This window comes from Pteropus vampyrus, unplaced genomic scaffold, assembly GCF_000151845.1.
Source record: "Pteropus vampyrus isolate Shadow unplaced genomic scaffold, Pvam_2.0 Scaffold135, whole genome shotgun sequence".
NCBI classification, from domain to species: Eukaryota; Metazoa; Chordata; class Mammalia; order Chiroptera; family Pteropodidae; genus Pteropus; species Pteropus vampyrus.
In genome coordinates, this window is record NW_011888916.1 from 347007 (window position 1) to 363781 (window position 16775).

General features: G+C 51.5%; 1 protein-coding gene across 7 annotated transcripts in view; it reads left to right on the forward strand.

Moving 5' to 3' along the window:
- SZT2 (SZT2, KICSTOR complex subunit) overlaps positions 1-16775 on the forward strand; it is a 50634-nt gene that overhangs the window by 28690 nt on the left and 5169 nt on the right. For 3 of the 7 annotated variants that reach the window (XM_023534983.1, XM_023534984.1, XM_023534986.1), the window contains 35 exons: positions 62-140; positions 244-537; positions 701-842; positions 1017-1124; positions 1214-1277; positions 1506-1691; positions 2061-2228; positions 2314-2401; positions 2546-2617; positions 2801-3002; positions 3809-3908; positions 4630-4759; positions 6802-6954; positions 7038-7140; positions 7231-7333; positions 7421-7532; positions 8198-8316; positions 8422-8586; positions 8867-8951; positions 9104-9268; positions 9351-9551; positions 9878-10011; positions 10441-10607; positions 10716-10813; positions 10904-11036; positions 11158-11288; positions 11421-11521; positions 11595-11771; positions 11976-12243; positions 12342-12421; positions 12509-12634; positions 12761-12960; positions 14842-14932; positions 15148-15228; positions 15311-15385. In XM_023534983.1, the coding sequence (XP_023390751.1) occupies positions 62-140; positions 244-537; positions 701-842; positions 1017-1124; positions 1214-1277; positions 1506-1691; positions 2061-2228; positions 2314-2401; positions 2546-2617; positions 2801-3002; positions 3809-3908; positions 4630-4759; positions 6802-6954; positions 7038-7140; positions 7231-7333; positions 7421-7532; positions 8198-8316; positions 8422-8586; positions 8867-8951; positions 9104-9268; positions 9351-9551; positions 9878-10011; positions 10441-10607; positions 10716-10813; positions 10904-11036; positions 11158-11288; positions 11421-11521; positions 11595-11771; positions 11976-12243; positions 12342-12421; positions 12509-12634; positions 12761-12960; positions 14842-14932; positions 15148-15228; positions 15311-15385 (4701 nt within the window). Of the gene's footprint in view, positions 1-61; positions 141-243; positions 538-700; positions 843-1016; positions 1125-1213; positions 1278-1505; positions 1692-2060; positions 2229-2313; positions 2402-2545; positions 2618-2800; positions 3003-3808; positions 3909-4629; positions 4760-6801; positions 6955-7037; positions 7141-7230; positions 7334-7420; positions 7533-8197; positions 8317-8421; positions 8587-8866; positions 8952-9103; positions 9269-9350; positions 9552-9877; positions 10012-10440; positions 10608-10715; positions 10814-10903; positions 11037-11157; positions 11289-11420; positions 11522-11594; positions 11772-11975; positions 12244-12341; positions 12422-12508; positions 12635-12760; positions 12961-14841; positions 14933-15095; positions 15229-15310; positions 15386-16775 lie in introns of all 7 variants that reach the window. The other 4 variants (XM_011367520.2, XM_011367522.2, XR_002782150.1 and 1 more) reach the window with 3 other exon arrangements.

Consider the following 16775-nt stretch of genomic DNA (forward strand, 5'->3'; position numbering starts at 1 on the left):
TCTTGTCCTGCCTTAGATCAAGCTGTCTCTTTTTTTTTTTTTTTTTTTTTTTTTTGCCCAGGATGAGGGCCCACGGGACACAGTAGATAGAAAAGTCAGTGACCTGGAGTTTTCAGAGGCCGAGCTCATGGGAGAAGAAGGTGTGTGGGCAAGTGGCTAGAGGTGGGGAAGGTTGCTACAAGCCAGGATTCAGGAGCCTTTATTGCCAACATCTCCCATTGACTACGAAACATGCATCCCTAGGAGACACATCTGCTGGCTGTGTGGTCACTGAGAGTGACCCAGAGCTGGAGGTGGAATACCGAGAGAGCCGTGAGCCAGATCTGGGACCTGCTGGGCTAGATTCTGCCTCACTGTCAGATGCAGACACTGTGAACCCTGATGAAGACTCCTTCAGTATCCTGGGGGGTGACTCACCCACTGGGCCTGAGATCCTCATGCATGACCTGCCACCACTCTTCCTGCACCTCACATGCTCCGTGCGGCTGCGTGGGCAGCACAGCTCAGTACCCGTGTGCAGCCTTCCCACCTGCCTGGGTGAGTTTGAGGTGCCCAGGGGAGGGCCACAGTTCCCAGTACAGCTTGCCTACCTGCCTGGGGTTTGGGGAGAGTCTGCAGGTATAACTCTTAAACACTGAGAACTTAGAATCTATGCTTGTCCTGGGGCCCCCAGCAACCCCTAACTTTTCTTCTCTCCCAGGCCATGTGCTTTCCAGTCTGGAGGGTCCCCCCATTGGGGGCCGAGTACCCCTGAAGGACCTTAGTGTCACTCTGGATGTCTTTGTGCTGACCTTACCTCTGGAAGTGGAGCTCCCCACAACCTCGGACCCTCAGCACCACCGGTGTGGCAGCGTTTGGTGGGGGGGCCTAGGTCCTTGTTGGGGGAGGGGAACCATCGGGCATCTAGGGGCACTTGAGGACTAAGGGCACCTGAAGTATTCTAAGAAAGGAGTGTTGAGGAGGTCTTGGGAGGATGTTAGCTGCTGGCCCTTAACCTTTGCCCCCACCCTATTCAGGTCAACATCTGAGAGCAGTACTTCATTCCCACGATCCCCAGGGCAACCATCATCTTTGAGATCGGATGATGGCCTGGGGCCCCCACTGCCACCCCCGGAAGAAGACAGGTATTTCCTTTTTTCCCTCTCAGAGTTCCTTGCTGCCCACCTCAGTTTTATTTTCTAGATATCAGTGTCTAAACCTTTCTTCCTATTAGGCATCCAGGACTGTCCAATTTGGCTACACCCCACAGACTGGCTATTGAGACCACCATGAGTGAGGTGAGGGTCTTTCCTCCTCCAACCTACGAGACAGCCCCTCAACACTGTAACTGATACCCTTTCCATCATATCAGTTAGGTAAGGCAACCTCTTTAGGATCAAAGTGAGGCATCCCTCAGTCTGTGAGGCAGAGTATCTTCTAGTATCTTCTAGTCTAGGAGTGAGATCATGCCCTTATCAGCAAGGGAGTTGCCTTTCATCACTTCCTGTATTTCCCACTGACTGTAGATCCGCTGGTTGCTGGAGGATGAGATGGTAGGGGCTCTCCGAAGAGGGGGCATCCCCCAGAGCCCTGCCCTGCACCGTGCAGCTGCCCATATCCATAGCTCTCCTGGACGCTCCACCTGCCTTCGTCAAACTCTGCCACTGAGTTTTGTGTTTGGGCCAGAGCGTTCCCTCACACAATTCAAGGAGGTATGCTGCCCTCAGAACACTTCCTGGTCACCTTGGGACCCATCACTCCCTGGACTGCAGATACAGAACTGGAAGGCCCTCTCTTGGTTTGAGTCCTAGGATTATCCTCCTGCCCACCTCCTTACCACATGGTCTGTCCCTCACCCCATGCCTAGCCGCCCAACTAAGTTGAAAGAGATCCAGCTTCCAGCCTTGCCACTGGCCAGTTGAACCTTAGGCAAGTCACTGAACCGTTTTATTCCTCAGCAATGAAGATGCTAGCGTCTGCTTTATGAGGTAGTTGTGAGGGTCTGATGAGAAAGTGTGGGGTACCACAAATAAGGGGGGCTGCTCCTACCTAAATTTTGGCCTTGGTTCCCCGCTCTCCAGGAGTTCCGCCGTCTCCACCTTCCTGGCCATGTTCTCCTTGAGGACCCTGACAGTGGCTTCTTCTTTGTGGCAGTTGGCCAACAGCCAGGTGGGTCCCATGGGGTGCTGCCTTCAGCAGCCTGGGCTTGGAACAGCCACGAGGACAGGACCGAAGGCATTGAAGGAGAGGTGAGTCTTTCCTGGGCCGACCTGGGAATGGCAGGGTTGGTGGTGTGTAGGGGGCCTGTACTCAGTCCTGACTTCCTCCCCTTAGGCCTTGACAGCCAGTCCTCAAGGCCCTGGTTCCCCAGAGGATTCTGAGGGCCCCTCCCTCATCACTCTGCCCAGCTTGCCACAGGGAGGTAAGGGAGGAGTTGGGCAATAATTCTTGGACTTGGTGCCAGGACCTTGGACTTTAACATCCCTGGCTCTGCTTCCATTTTTTGAGGGTGGTCTTAAGTGGGATTGAGAGAGGCTCTAGGCATTTATTTCCCTTCTCTTCCCAGGGAGACAGCCTGGGCCCAGCCGGGGACTAAGCCTCATGTCTAGTCAGGGCAGTGTGGACTCAGACCACCTAGGTAAGCTGGGGCAGGGGGTGAAGGACTCTAAGCTGACGGGAAGTGGACTTAGGGGTGCACAACGAAAGGTCTGGGCAGGGGACATTAGAAGGGAATAACCTGGATAGGCCCATTTGAGCCTGATGCACTTGGAGGCTCAAATGAGCATAAAGGTGGGCTCAAACTTTGGCACACTTGCCACAGGTTATGATGGTGGCAGCAGTGGCTCAGACAGTGAGGGTCCCAACGAGACCCTGGGCGAGAAGGCCCCCTTCACATTGCGAATCCCGCCCGGGCCGGCACCTCCACAGCCTTCACTCTCAGGCCTCCCCGGGCCCTGTCTGCCTGACTTCTGGCTCATCGTACGGATACTGCAGGATCGTGTGGAAGTGTATGCACATGCACGGTCAGTAGAAGCCTGGACACCGCACTCTGACTGATGCTAGCATCTTTTCCTTGGTCCCACACCCCTCTCGAATGTTGTTAAAAAATAAGACATGGGACAGGATTTGGGCAGGGGTCTGACTTATATTCTAAGGTTGGGTGTCCTGACCACTTCCCACAGCTTGTAGCAAACCATGTCACTCTGCTTTCCTAAAGGAGCTGAAAAGCTGATGGGATTTGGCTCCTAGCCGAGCATTAAGGGCATCTACATCTCAGCAGCTTCAGAAGTTGATATATAAAAATAAAGATTAATAAGCAATATTTAACAAATGCTTACTAGCATTTTACCTGGATCAGCTCATTTAATCTATGTAACAGCCCTACCAAGTATTATTATCCTTACAGGATAAATGAAGAAACTCAGGCACCAATAAGTATTTCCCCAAGGTCACGGTGAGAAAGAGGCAGAGCCAGGATTAATACTTAGGCATCTGGTTAAATCCTGCTATATCTATCTTGGGGGTGGGTGGGATTGAGAAAAGGGAAGACCACAATTCTGATAAAGAAGATCTGAAAATAATGAAGAAGTGAGCTGCATGATGGAAGCCTCAGTGTGATACCCATGTGGAGGCCAGTGAGGTAAGCGTGGAGCCTAGGCTTCTAGAGTTGCTATTGAGAATTCCATCTCACCCACTTCCCATCATGTTTACTTTCCTTTGTCCAGTCTTACTTCATTTTCATGGTTTCTCTTGGCTCTAGTTCCCATGACGCCCCCTCCTACATCCTCCCCACTGCAATTCTGTATCTCATCCATCTCTCCTTCCCTAGGAGCCTCATTCGAGAGGATGGGGGGCCAGGCACTGAGTGTCGCCACCTGCATCAGCTCCTGGTGAGGCGAGTTGGAGAGATCTGCAGGGAGGTCAACCAGGTAAGGGACAGCCAGGGACAGTGCTCTCTAGGTATTAGACACAGCCCAGATGAGGAAGGAGTTTCTAGGAACTCGACCTCCAGAGTCTATTGATGATGGATGTTTTCTTTTACTCCCTAGTTATTAGGATGCTATTACTCCTCAGACTCCCCACAACTAGGGAATCCTCCCTAACCCTCCGCCCCGAGCACTGTGGGTTCCTCTCATACCCTCCCAAGGACTATGATATTCCTTCTCGTTGCATTATGCTAGCATTAGGGATATGATAGTGAAAAAGACAGGGAAACCCTGACTCTCTGGAGCTTGTGTCAAGGAGGGAATAGACATTGAACAACTAAATCATACAAATTATTTGTTACAAAGACTTCTATAGAGATCTAAGACTATAGAGGCTGCCGTGAGAGCATATAACAGGATCTGACCATCTGAAGTGTCAGGGAAAGCTTCTTAGAAGTAATTTTTTAAGCCGAGAACTGAAGGATAGCGAACAGATTCTGGCAAAGAGCAGGGACAGGTGCTCTTAACTGTGGTTTCAGTGCTCAGAACCCCGACCCCGACTGTCAGACACTGTCTCCGACTTCCCAGTGGTTACTGATGCTCTGCTTGACCTGTGACCCCCAGTGATAGTGGGCATTTTCTCTGGCCTGTGATCACCTCTCACCACCACCACCAATTGATGAGGGAAGATCCCGGGTCCCTGATATTTCACTTCTTCTCCCAGCGGCTGCTGCTTCAGGACCTCCACGACAGTCACGTGTGTAACTCTCTCCTGGTGGCCGAGAGCGAAGAAGACCTGTGGCGCAGTGAGACCCCCTTCCACTCCCGTCCGCGGGTCCCACCGCCCGCCGATGGTGAGGTCCCACCCCGGAGCCCTCCCCGCAAAGGGGCGCTGTTGCCTTTTCCTGTCTCGAAGTCTTTGGTGAGAAGCTGAGGGCAGAGTCATCATTACTTCGTCATCGGCGCCAAGTAATACAGAGAGTGAGGAAGAGAGGAGACGAAAGGATCACTGGATTTGAGTGTTCCAAGTCCCTCAGTGACTTAGTGAAAGTGCTTTCAGTGGAGAGATGGGAATATAAACAAGAGGAAATTGAAAGTGAAAGGATGTTAGATAGGTGGAGCTGAGAAGAACTATTCTTTCAAGTAGGTTGACAGTGAAGGGAGAGACAAAATAGATATGGCAGGAACTAAAGGAAATGAGGGGCAAGGCAGGAAGTTTAAAATAAAGTAGAGACTCTCAGAAGCTAAGCAGGGTCAGGCCTGGTTAGTACTTGGATGGGAGACCACCTAGGAAGACCAGGTGCTGTAGGCATAAAAAATAAAAAAGGGATTATAAGATGACAAGGTCCTTGCAATGTGTGAGGTCAACCAAGGGTAGCCTCACCTAAAAAAAAATAAAATAAAAATAAGGTAGAGACTTGAGCACATTTATGTTCCACATCAAAAGTCGGTAGAGAGGGAGAAACTGAATACAGGAGAGAAGGGTTCATAGAAGAGGCAGGGGCCGGCAGTGACCTGTCTTCCTAAGGGCATACCTTTGCCTGGCTCTGCCTTGTTTTCTAAAGTGACCATCTTTCCCTTCTAGGGGAATAGACTAGGTGAGGGTGGAGGTAGGGGTGGCAGTGAATGAGCATGCCAGTTCATAGGTGAGAGACAAGAAGGGTGGAGTCTGAGACCCAATAGGAAGATTTGCCTTGTGATTGTCCCTCCAGACAGGCAGACACAGGGCTCCTTTGGGATTTCTGAGATTTCTGATCATTGTTAGGAAACATGGTAATCTACCTGAGATGGTAATTAAAGTCTCCACACTTCTGCTCCCTTCTCTTACTCCGGATGAGCTCTCCCCCTAACTCATAGAGGAAAGCCAAATCATGCTATTTCTTTGCAGTTCTCCCTTCTGGTTTAAAAGTAAAATCAAACCACTCCTTAATTTTAACATTCTCAGCAAGTCTGTAGATGAACATTTCTGACAGTTCCAAAGAGTGCATCTCTCAGCACATCCTGGGATGTGTTCCATATCAAAGCAGAATTCCCGTAATTAGTGGGCTTCCCAGGGTTTTGATAGCATCTTCTGCAAATTGAGCATGAGCTAGGACAGCCCAGCACTTTTTCTTTACAATGACTTCCAGCAGCCTGAGATGTAAGACCAGTCAGAACCCAAACACAGCCCTTCCTCATTTTAGTCTCTCCATGTGGTTCCGCTGAAACCTTAGCAACCAGCATTTCATTCCAGACTGCAGACCTCTGGGTTTCCTACATGCAGCTCACATCTGACAGCAGCTTCTCTGGGAAACTAAATTGCCACCTTTGGCTGACTGAAAGGTTCCTTGTCAACCTGCAAACCTGGAAAGGATTGAACAAGGCATTGGACTGTGGCCATAGGCTCTTGCATACTGCCACACCACTCTTTGCGTTCTTTGGGATAGCTGTCCTCCAAAGCGCAGGACGTAGTCTTCCCCACTCTGCAGTAGGTGCATGTAAGCAATCATACTTTTCGTTTTAATAGGATTATTGTTGCAACTCCTAATGAGTACACAGACGGGGCACACATACATACACACACACATACGTACGTGCGTACATACATACATTGTGACAAGATTTGAGTGTCCTGGCACTACTTTCAGGATTTTCTCATGCGTTGCCATTCCTGATACCTCTTCTTAGTTCCTGTACCACATCTCCCTTAGGTAGTTCTGAAAACCTTTGTACTATGGCTTTTTTCCAAGAGCATGGCCCTGCCTTGTTACCCAAAATGACCATCTTTCCCCTGCAGGGTAGGAGGGCCGAGGAGCTGGGGGAGTGAGGATGAGGAGGCCAGTTTACAGGTGAGAAGTCCATGAGGGCAGAGGGCTGTGTCCTCTTTCTGATCCAATGTCTTCCTTCCCTCCATCAGATTATGCTGCTGATGAGAGCTGTGCACCCCGAGGATACCTAGCAGCCACAATGCAGTTTGTTCCTGGCCATTTTTCTTGTGATGTTGTGTGGGGAACCGTGATTCGAGTCCATTCACGCCTCAAAATGGGGCCCAGCATGGGGGTCTCTCGGGGTATGTGATGGCATGAGAGGGCAGGTGGAGTGTGGAGGGGGAACCAGAGAAAGGAGTTTCCTGAGCCCCCATTACTCCCACAGCCATCCAGGCCTTGCGCTCTGTGCTCAATGCATTCTCTGTGGTGAACCGGAAGAATATGTTTGTTTATCAGGAGCGAGCAACAAAGGCTGTGTACTATCTTCGGTAGGTGGGCCCTGGGAAGATGGGGTAAAACATGAGGCTAAGGATAACGCAAGAGGAGTTATGTCCAAAGACCTTGCTACTCTTTCCCAGGCTCCTGGAGACATCCTGCAGTGAGCGGCCATGGGAAGGCGATGCTCTGCCCCCCTCCTTAGCTCTGTCTCGAAGCCAGGAGCCCATCTCTGAGGAAGCCTCGGCATGTATCACCCCCCATTCCCTGATGCCCTGTGCTCCCTCAGACTTTGCTCCCTGGAGCCAGGCCCTGACCAGAGTTTCCCTGCAGGGTCCTCGTTCTCCCTTGGACATGGCTTCTAGCCGCAGTGCAGATGCTGCTCGTCCCGTGGGCCAAGTGGACAGACATATCCAGCTACTGGTACATGGCGTAGGGCAGGCAGGTAAGAACTGCAAGGATGGGGTAGGAGAGTGACCAGATGAGGTTCCAGAATCCTCTGGGACCTCTTTGGAGCCTTCCTACTCCAAACTTCCTACTTCCTACTTCCTACTTATGCTATGCTTTGTGCTTCCTTCAAGTATGATTGGGTGGGGAAGGACTGACAGCTATGATATTTAGAGGGTAGGACTTATAGCTGATAAAAATGCATGCAACATGGGCAAGAGGAGTCATTAAAGTTGACACTCAGGTATCTAGCCTGGGTGATTGTGTGGATAGACGATGGTCTCACTGGCTGGATACCAGAGATGGGTTTGAGATGAGGATGATGGGTTCAGTTAGAGAAATCTTGAGCCTGAGATGTCTATTGGGCAACTGTATTTTCCAGCTAATATTTATGACTCAGTTAATGTGTACTAGGTCTTAGGCTAAGATTGGTACATATGAGGTAAATGCTGTTATTCCCATTTTATGGCCAAGGGTACTGAGGCTTTGAGAAGTAAGACTTACTTGTCCACAGTCACACAATGAGTAGCTTGGCAGAACTAGAACCTAGTGTTGGCTACCTCTGGAGTGTGGGAGAATGTTCGAGTCTGGGATTTATGGGCTGGTTTGGGGTAGCTGAATCCTCTGCTAGTGTCTCCACCTTCCCACCATGGCTACGTCAAGGTCCCGAGATCACAGATGAGCTAGTGCGGGTTCTGCGTCGGCGCCTGGATGAGGCCACTCTGGACGTCATCACGGTCATGCTTGTCCGGAACTGCAAGCTGACACCAGCTGATGTGGAGGTCAGCTCCCTCCCAGACTCCCTACATGGCACAGCCACAAGCACAGGGACAGTTTCAACTGGAACCTCTTCATGCATCTCTGACTCCCCTTCCCACTCTCTGCAGTTCATCCAGCCCCCTGGAAGTCTCCCCTCAGAGGTGCTGCATCTGGCCCTGCCCTGCTCCTGCAGGCCCTGGCTTCCTGCCTTAGCCTGGTACCTGCGGCAGAACCTGCTCATCTTCCTGCACTCTCCCAAGTACACAGACAGCAATAGCCGGAACCACTTCCAGGTGAGATTTCACCCACCTCTCTTCACACCCCATACACCCAGCTCCCTGCACCCTGCCCCACACGTACCTACGCTATGTAACCATTTCTACAGATGTCCTATATGCACTTTTGCCCATGGATCTGTGTATACCCATGCCCCCTCACACCTTTGTCTACCTGTGTCTTCCTGTGTTTCTGTGTGTACCTGTCCCCCATTCCCAACTATAGATACCCATTCCTTGATGGCTTTTGTCCATTCGCCTAGTCTTAGTGGTCTGTGTCTGTCTGTTCTCTCCCCAGCACCCACTCCCACCACAGGGCAGCCTCCTCGACTTGGATATCTACTTGTATAACAAGCCTGGTGGACAGGGCACTGGGGGCAAAGGTATAGTGCAGGGCACTACCAGATGTGGGAAAGCCTTTTCCTGTCTCATGGCTGAAAGGGCCTTTCCCAGCCTTGCAGGTGAGGGGGACCTGGTGATGAGGCTGGGGGTCTGAAAGTCCCAGACCTGAGTCTTCCTGTGGATTTTCATCCAGGAGTCGCCTGCATCACTCTAGCTTTCGTGGATGAGGGAGGGGCCCCCATCTCACTGGCATCATGGCCCCCCTCTTCTCCGGGGCCCCCAGATCTAATGCAAGAGGAGGAATTTGAGCAGCTGACCCAGGTCACTCGCTGCCCAGTCATGCCAGACAGTTCTTCAGGTGAGGCAGCTTGGTCAGAGGAGGGGAGTTCAGTTAATGCTACGGGAACTAGGGGCATCCTCGAGTGACTGCCGTTCTTTAGCTCACAGTGGAGCCCCACGGCTTCGACTGGATGTATGGGAAAAGGGGAACATCAGTATTGTGCAGCTGGAGGAGAAACTCCGAGGAGCAGCTCGCCAGGCTTTGGCCGATGCCGTTATGGAGCTGCGGCTGCTGCCAGCCTCGTTATGCACAGAGGACATGTCCCCAGGTATGTGGGGGCCAGAGAACATCACAGATCCAGGCAAGATGGTATTTCAAATGATGGTGCAAAGTTGGGGGTTTGGGAAGGCATCACAGAGGCTCCATCTGAAATATACACTCATGGCTGTCTATTACCTTCTCTCAGCATGGTGATACACTGGGAGAAATGTATGTATGTTTAGGGTCACCCACTTAGGGAAATATCCTCAGGAACTCACTTCACATAAATGCATGCAGACATGCACTATCAACTACATATCACTAACAGAGTAAGTGGTAAGTCACTGTCATACTAGTCTTAGGGCTAGGTTGTCTGGAATGGGGATTGATGGTTAATGACATGAGTCTAACGTCTGGTGCCCACAGGAAGTCTCAGGAGTGGATCATTGGAAACCAAGAGCCCTGCAGGCCATGCCAGCACCTTTCCCTCTGGCCCTGGTCCTGGGGAGCCTGTGACTCCCCCTAGCAAAGCTGGTCGGCGTAGCTTCTGGGATATGTTGGTAATGGGAGACCGGGGGGAAGTGGTGAAGTTGGCATGCTCCCCATACACTCTAGTATAGGCCTTGCCTCAGATGGGTTATGTAAAACTACTCTGTCCCTTGGGTAGGCGTTTGCAGAACAAGGCAAATTTTCACTGAGATAGAGAGCCTCAGCTTATTAAGTGCCTTCACCTCCACTTTTCTTATCAGATTCTCACAGCTTGCAAGATAAGCAAGGCTTTTACTAGCGAGGCAGCCAGGGCTCAAGAAAGTTGAGTAGCCTGCCCAAGACTGCTTAGTCAGTCTCCAGTGAAGCCAGGGCCTGAACCTGGGCCTCCAAATCTTCCTGGGCCTCCAAATCTTCCAGCTTGTTACCCTTCCATGATACCTCCATCCTGTACCCCGTTCCCCTTCCCAAAAGCCCCTCCTCATTCACTGCATTGCCCCTAGAGTAAAACAGAATCTGGGGACTTGGGTTCCCCCAAAACAACTGATGACATTGTCCTGGATCGGCCAGAAGACACTCGAGGCCGGAGGCGGCACAAAACTGAAAATGTTCGGACTCCTGGTGGAACTGAGCGGGCACCAGGCCCAGATTCTGGAGCCCAGAAACAAAGGTATGTATGTATGTTGTGTCATGGAGGTGTGATATAAAGTCAGGTCAGTACTGGGTTTGTGTATACACACATGTCATGTACGGGTTCTTACTTCTGCTGTGTCTTCAGACGCCGGACTACACAGCTAGAGGAGGGCGAGGTGGGCACTCTGCAGCCTGTGTTTGCTCATGTTACTCAGTACTGGATGGAATTCATGGTTCAGATTGGTGAGACCCCAGCCTCCCTCTCCCATCTTCAACCCCGTGGCCTGGTCCCCATCCCTCAACCCCATTATGACTTCTCTGCCCTGGATTCAGGATGTGCCTCGGTATCCAGGAGTTCTACCTACATGGTGTCCCGGTTCCTCCTTCCATCTATCCTGTCTGAGTTCACTACTCTGGTTACCTCAATGGCTGGAGACACTAGTGTCCGCATCTTTGAGCAGCATTTGTGAGTTTGGGGTTCTCATGGAGGCTGAGTTAGGAGAGGTGGAGGCCTAAACCTGGGGAGGTGATGGCCAGTGGATGGGGCATGGATGGTCTGCTTTCTGTACATCCTTCCCTCCCACTAGGGGTTCAGAGCCAGACATCTTCAGTCCTTGTTCACTTGGACAACTGGGCCCAACTCCCCACCCAGCAGCTGAGCGGCATCTGCTACTTCTGGGAAGGAACTTCTTACAGTGGAGGAGACCAACCCAGCAGGGTGAGGGCGTGGCCTAGGGGATGCTGGGTTTAGAGTGACTGATGGAATAGTCTCTGACCCTGCGGGGGGCAGGGTGGAATTGAGGGGGATCCACCTCCAGATCCCCATTGTGCCCCTGTCCCCACCCTGTAGCTGCCAAAGCCCTGCAGCGCTTCGAGCCAGGAGGCGATGGGAGCTCAGGGCGAAATGCTCCCCGGCAGAGGTTCTTGCTGTTGGAGGTTGTGGACAAGAAGGTAGATATGGGGCCAGGGGCTGGGTGGGAGAGGAGGTTCTGTGATCTCACTGATCCTGACCCCTGACTTCTAGCTACAGCTGCTGACTTACAACTGGGCTCCAGACCTGGGGGCAACATTGAGCCGAGCACTAGTTCGACTCGTGCAGTGGCAGAACGCACGTGCCCATCTCATCTTCTGCCTCCTCAGCCAGAAGCTTGGACTCTTCCATCATTATGGCCAGTTGGACTTCCCAGTGCGGGATGAAAAGGTGCTTGCTGCTCAGGGGCTCTCCTCTAGTTCTGGCTCCTGAGGGGTCAATTTAAGGAAGTACCAGCTCAGAAGCAGGGGGAGAAGGGACAGACTGAGGGCAGAGGTAGTTGGGAGGGAGAGTCTGAGAGAGGAGACCATGGGGTAGAAGTGAAGGTCTGAGGGCAAAGGCCACGAACCCATTGTGAGGCTCCATCTCTCTCAGGAGCCAAACCCATTCCTACTGCCGACCATGGAAGCAGAGACCCTCATCCGAAGTGCAAGCCCCCCTCTGAGTCGTGAACAGGGCCGGTTGAGTGGGTCTTCTCGAGGTGGGGGCCCCCTTCCCCTGGACACATTCCCCTTTGACGAGGCCCTGAGGGATATCACAGCTGCCCGTCCCAGCTCTTCACTCGGGCCTGTGCCCAGACCCCCTGATCCTGTCAACTACCATGGACAACAGTTCCTGGAGATCAAGATGACAGAGCGCAGAGGTGAGGGCACTGGGCTGGACAACAGGACAAGCTGTGAAGTTTGGGAAGAAGGGGGCTGGCAGGTCCTGCAGGCCACTACTAATGCCTCCAACCCCCAGAGCTAGAGCGCCAGATGAAGATGGAGAACCTGTTTGTAACCTGGCAGCAGCGTTCCGCTCCAGCCAGCATGCCCATCAGTGTAAGTGGCCTGAACCTGCACCCTCTAGGAGCATCCTGTGACCCTTCTCTGACTCCCACTCTACTGCTCACTGCCCCATTTCTCCAGGCTGGGGAGCTGGAGACCCTGAAGCAGTCGTCTCGCCTGGTGCATTACTGTGCAACAGCCCTGCTCTTCGACCCCGCTGCCTGGCTGCATGGGCCCCCGGAGACCTGTGGGCCCCCAGAGGGGCAGGTGAGGCTCAAGACGCCTGGATTTCTCCCCTGGGACTTCCCTTTACCTCCCAGTGACTTTTATTCCTCCACCCCCAGTAAGGTGGTTGACAGTGGGTAGAGCCTTCCTTAATTTCCACTCCTACAGCGGCGCCATCGCCCTGAGTCAGGGTCTGGGAGCCGAGAGGCCCCTGCAAGCTGTGAGTCCTTGGATGTGCCTCCGCCGGGCGCGCGTGAGGAGCCTTGGCTGAAGGAGCTCAGCCTGGCTTTCCTGCAGCAGTACGTGCAGTATCTGCAGAGCATGGGCTTTGTGCTGGTGCCGCTGCGACCCCCCTCGCCCACCCGCAGGTGAGGCCTCACATGCCCTTTCTCTCTTCACACAGGTCCCATGTGGACAACTCAGGCCTTGTGCATGTTCATTCCACATACGTGAGGTTCTCAGACACTTCTATGCAGCCCTCATGCACCTCTGTAAACCTCACACGTCTCATGGAACTCATGGCCACATTTGCACACAAAACTGCATACATTCTCTCAGAGTTTGTGCCCACATACATCTTACATGCTTACCTGCTGGTGTACATCCACAATCCACACACATGGATCTGGTACACACTCTTAAGCTTCTGGACCTGGGTCTTAATGATTGCTGTCCTGATCACCCCACTGACCTCTCCTGAGATTTTACTTGGTTCCTAGCCCAGGAAATTTCCTTGCTGAGGTTAGTTGTCTTTCTCACCAAGGACCCCTGCACAGAGCCTACTTGTATCACTGTCCTCTGGTCTGTTTTTGGCCATTTTCACTCAGCTGTCCAGTAGTGAGACGTCTGAGCCTAGGAAAGTAGGCAGCCCCTCTGTCACCACCTTCCATCTCCTCAGAGCTCAGTGACAAGCCCACAATCACCTTTTCCTCCCATATCAAATATCGAACCCCCATTTCTGCAACCCTGCTCTATGCTCTTCTCAACATCTGAGCCTCCAGATTCTGTGTTCCCAGCCCCTTCCCAGTAGCTAATGGGAAAGCATCCATTCATGTTATAGTTACTTTTGTGTCTCCAGATTTGTCAATTTATTTTCTCCCTCCTCTCTGTTATCAGTTCGATGTCTTTTCAAGCTAGTAAATGTAATTGTACTTCCTTAAGACACTTTGGCTCAGAAAGCCAATTCCAACTCCTTAGCGCTTTTGTAACCAGCTTTCCACCTCCCAGGCCTCACCCTCTTTTCCAGATCTTAGGAAGAGAGGACAGGCATGCATCTCTGGGACCCTACCCCTCATTCTCATCCCAAGGTCGAGCTGCCCAGCTTGCTGCCCTTGACAGTCAAGTCCCAGCTCTAGGAGCTTCTCTGAGAAACTTTAGTTTGCATACTTTTCATTGAGTTATGTTCTTCTCAGAAATCTGAATTCTTTTTTAAAAATAAAAGACACATTAGGGTAAAAGGTGTGTTTCTAGAGCAAAATTTAAAGTCAGGCCAGTCTTTAACTATCACTAGTCACTAGTTAGGTTTTGTCCCTATTTCCTTGAGGATTAAATGGGACATTTCTCACCAGAGGCTTAGACCTCTCCCCCGGCCCTAGCAAGAGTTCTGGCAATTTGTACCTCTTAAATATAATGAGTGAGTCCCACTGGCCCTTTCTATTTATCCTTGTTCACAATACATTCCTTGCTTCCCTTCTCCCCTTGTCTCTGAGTTGAGAAATGAACAGTAGGCCTGTGGAATGCTGAAAGTGCCATTCCCTAGTCAAGAGAGAACCCGTTTTCCTTCTCAGGAAAGTACCTACACAAGGCATCAAGCATCTCCTTGAATTTTCCTAATGAAATCTTAGACATAAATCACCCTCTCCCCTACCATCCTCCCCTGCTGCTCCCAGTAAGCAGACATCTCCATCCCCTCATGAATGTCCCCCATATTTTGAGCAGCCTCTCTTGCCCTACCCTCATCCTCTCATTGGTAGAGAGGTTTCCACCTCCCCACTGAACACTGCTTGCATTTCCACTTAAAGCAGCAGCTGCTATGGAGCAAGCCCTGCCCCCTAGTCTAGACCTGGACTCCGGTCCCACCCACCCTTGTCACTTACGCACCATGGTACCCTGAGCAGGTTCTTCCCCTCTCCAGGCCTATTTCCTCTCCTGCAAAACAATTCCACACAAAATGGATTGTGAGTCTGATAGCTGTAATCCTTCACTCCACTGGCCTGCCTCATCCTCTTGTCCCTCTTCCTTTTCTGCAGCACCAGCCGACTACGGGCCATGGCTGTCCTTGGAACGGAGGGTCGGGGCTCCTTCTCCTGCCCTAAAACCAAGACTGATGGGAGTCCCAAGGTAACATGTCATCATATACCTTCCCTGACAGTGAGGTCAGTGATGCTCCAGACACCAGTGTTACTAAGCCTGAATTATTTCCCCTGGATAATGACTGAATTTGTTGATCCCAGCCTGTTACCATTAAAGTCACTAACCCAAGGAACTTCTTCCCTGCTCCAAGGCTGGTGAACCCATAAACTTTGCCCGTGAACCCATCTTTTTCCTTTCTTCAGAGCACTGGCTCTCCAGTGACCACCTACCACCTGCAACGGGCACTGCCTGGGGGCATCATCCTCATGGAGCTGGCATTCCAGGTAAGCAGGAGGAGCACTGAACGGGGAGAGCCAGACTCACCTGTCTCTTGCCCTCCTGACCTCATCTTCACCCTCTCCCCAGGGCTGTTACTTCTGTGTCAAACAGTTTGCCCTAGAATGTTCCCGAATCCCCATGGGGCAAGCTGTCAACTCTCAGGTATGTGGTGGGGACAAAGGAATATGGGGTCTTGGGCATAGTAAATGCATCCCCAGTGTGCTGTGGCCGGTAAGAGTAGTGCATAGGCAATCTAGCCCAGTGATGATCTGGTGCTGTGGGCTGATTAGGTCCTTGGCCATTCTGGTGACTGGATATTCCACCAATGTCTTTGTGCAGGTGGTTCAGAGCTGTATTCAGCAGTAGCGAGAAGGCAGAAGGCATCCTAGCAGAGTGGCTTGTCTGGCCCTGTGGTCATTCTGGCACTGACAGTAGCCTAGCACTGTGGTCGATCCATAACCATAGGTGGTTAGACAGGACATTTGAGCATAGTGGGTAAGCTGACACATGGGTAGGTCGATACCATGGGCAGTCCTGGCCTAATCTAGAGCTGCAGACGGCCTGGTATTGTCAGTATAGTCACTAACACTTGCAGTGTGGACTAGAGTTCCCACCCACACAGATACCCCTGTCACTTAGTTGTTATTTATGACTCCACCTGCCTCAAGGCAGGGCCTCTGTACCCCATGAGAGCCAAGCACTTAGGAATGCTCAGAATGAGAGGGTCGAGTGGGGTCAGGGACCTGAAGCCCTCTGTGCTTGAGTTAGTTCAGATCTGTCAGGTTGCCTTGTATGTCATGTGAGGGCTTGTGCCTTCTTCGTGCCTCATTTTTAGTTTCTGAGATTTCAGAATCTGCCTGGGCCCAGTCTGTCGCCCTCCAATACAGACAACACAGACTCCTCTCATATCTGGACAGCTCGTATCCAGCCTATAGATGGTTCCCTTTCACTTGGGTTTGGATACCTATCCAGTCATCATGGGATAATGTGATCCAGAAAAGCTTGGTGACTTTATATGCAGGAACCTACTCAGGCCAGAGTGCCCAAAAGGAAGCTATGGGGCAGGCAGGTACTCTTTCACACTTGACTATAGTATTGGGCGGCAAGGACCCAGAGCTTCCTGAAGTCCTTCTGGCTTCCCTGCCCCCTGATCTCCATCTAGCTTGGCTCTTTCTGCCCCTACTTATCTAATCTCTAACCCCACTTAGAGTTCTCAATTGCTTTATTATTGTTATTGTTTATTAAGTGCTTAATATATACACTAAGTGAAGAGGAGGTTTACTCCTACTGTACAGATCAGAAAACTGAGGTTCATGGCCATTCAGTAATTTGCCCCAGTGCACATAGCTAGTTGGGGCCAGTACTGTGTCTCTGTCTCTGATGCTCATCCTTGGTTACTGCAATTTATCAGTCTGCCTCTAACTTTATGAAGACCTTTACTTTATCTCCATGGTAGAGGAGGAAACTGAAGCAGAGCGATTGCTTCTACCACAGTGACTTACCAGAGATCGTGCAGCTACTCTGACTCCTAGGCTATTGCTTCTTCTACAGC